This window comes from Cynara cardunculus (assembly GCF_001531365.2).
Source record: "Cynara cardunculus var. scolymus isolate 2C chromosome LG 7, CcrdV1, whole genome shotgun sequence".
NCBI classification, from domain to species: domain Eukaryota; kingdom Viridiplantae; phylum Streptophyta; class Magnoliopsida; order Asterales; family Asteraceae; genus Cynara; species Cynara cardunculus.
In genome coordinates this window covers 13,638,787-13,639,776 of record NC_037534.1, presented here as the reverse complement: position 1 = coordinate 13,639,776, position 990 = coordinate 13,638,787, and the positions used below count along the sequence as shown (strand labels likewise).

Here is a 990-nt window from a genome sequence, read left to right as displayed (position 1 = left end):
CAAGAGATCCAAATAGCCTCCCTCAGAATGAAATATGTATCAAAATTATTGGTGAGCAACTACAAACAGAAGAAGCAATATGTCGTTAATGAAGTTGAGAAGTTTCAATCAATGGATGAAGCCATCCGAAAAAGGTTAAGAAAACATGCTGACGATACAAAGACTGAGAGACTTCGAATCTGATTGATTGATGTTCTTTTATATTTTTCTCATGTAGACGGTTTTAATAACTTGCTATTGGTATTGAATTTACTAGTTTGTTTAAACATTATGCTATTGGCATGTTCGACGTTATGAAATGTACATGACATTTGATGAAAATATTTTGCCAACACATTGTCATATGAATGGTGAACCCAGATTAGCACACCTGTTAATTAAACTTGTTTATTTAGTAATAATGCTAACCATATAGATTCAGAATCTTGAATAGTATATTCAAATAAGCACTTTGTTCAAATACACAAAAAGGTAAAAATGGTATATGAAACTTGATTCATACTGAATATATAATGCAAACCATATCCATCAAAAAATACATGATTATTGCATATTCACAATCTATTATTGAAGCATCATTAACACATTTTGATGAACCCATATTAATTAGATCTGTATGTACCCACATAACTTTTTCAAACTACACAAAAGGGTAAAATGAATTCATACCCAACTAGATCAAAAGTTTCTTGATGCATGTATAAATAATGAAAAACATAATGATCAATATTCGGTGAGTATAACATGCGGTGATACCAGATTGACAATAAGAATAATATGTATCCATTCTTATCAGAATCATATATACGAACTTAGCTTTTTACACATACTTCAACCAGTAAAATGAAAGCATATTCAACTTTATTAAAAATCAGAGATTCACTAATAATTTAATGAAACCAGTTTATAAAATGTAGTATATTTAACTAAAACACAATAGTATAATCCTATAATGTGTTGAACCCTGTAATATCACCAAGAATTAAAAGG

The 990-nt window shown here is 29.0% G+C and overlaps 1 protein-coding gene across 1 annotated transcript in view; it reads right to left on the bottom strand.

Annotated features, from left to right (window-relative positions):
• Positions 1-339: 339 nt before the first annotated feature.
• Positions 340-990, bottom strand: part of LOC112515205 (protein FAR1-RELATED SEQUENCE 5-like) — a 4,489-nt gene continuing 3,838 nt past the window's right edge. Inside the window, exon 7 of the mRNA XM_025121876.1 lies at positions 340-370. Within this exon, the coding sequence (XP_024977644.1) occupies positions 340-370 (31 nt within the window). The remainder of the gene's footprint in view (positions 371-990) is intronic.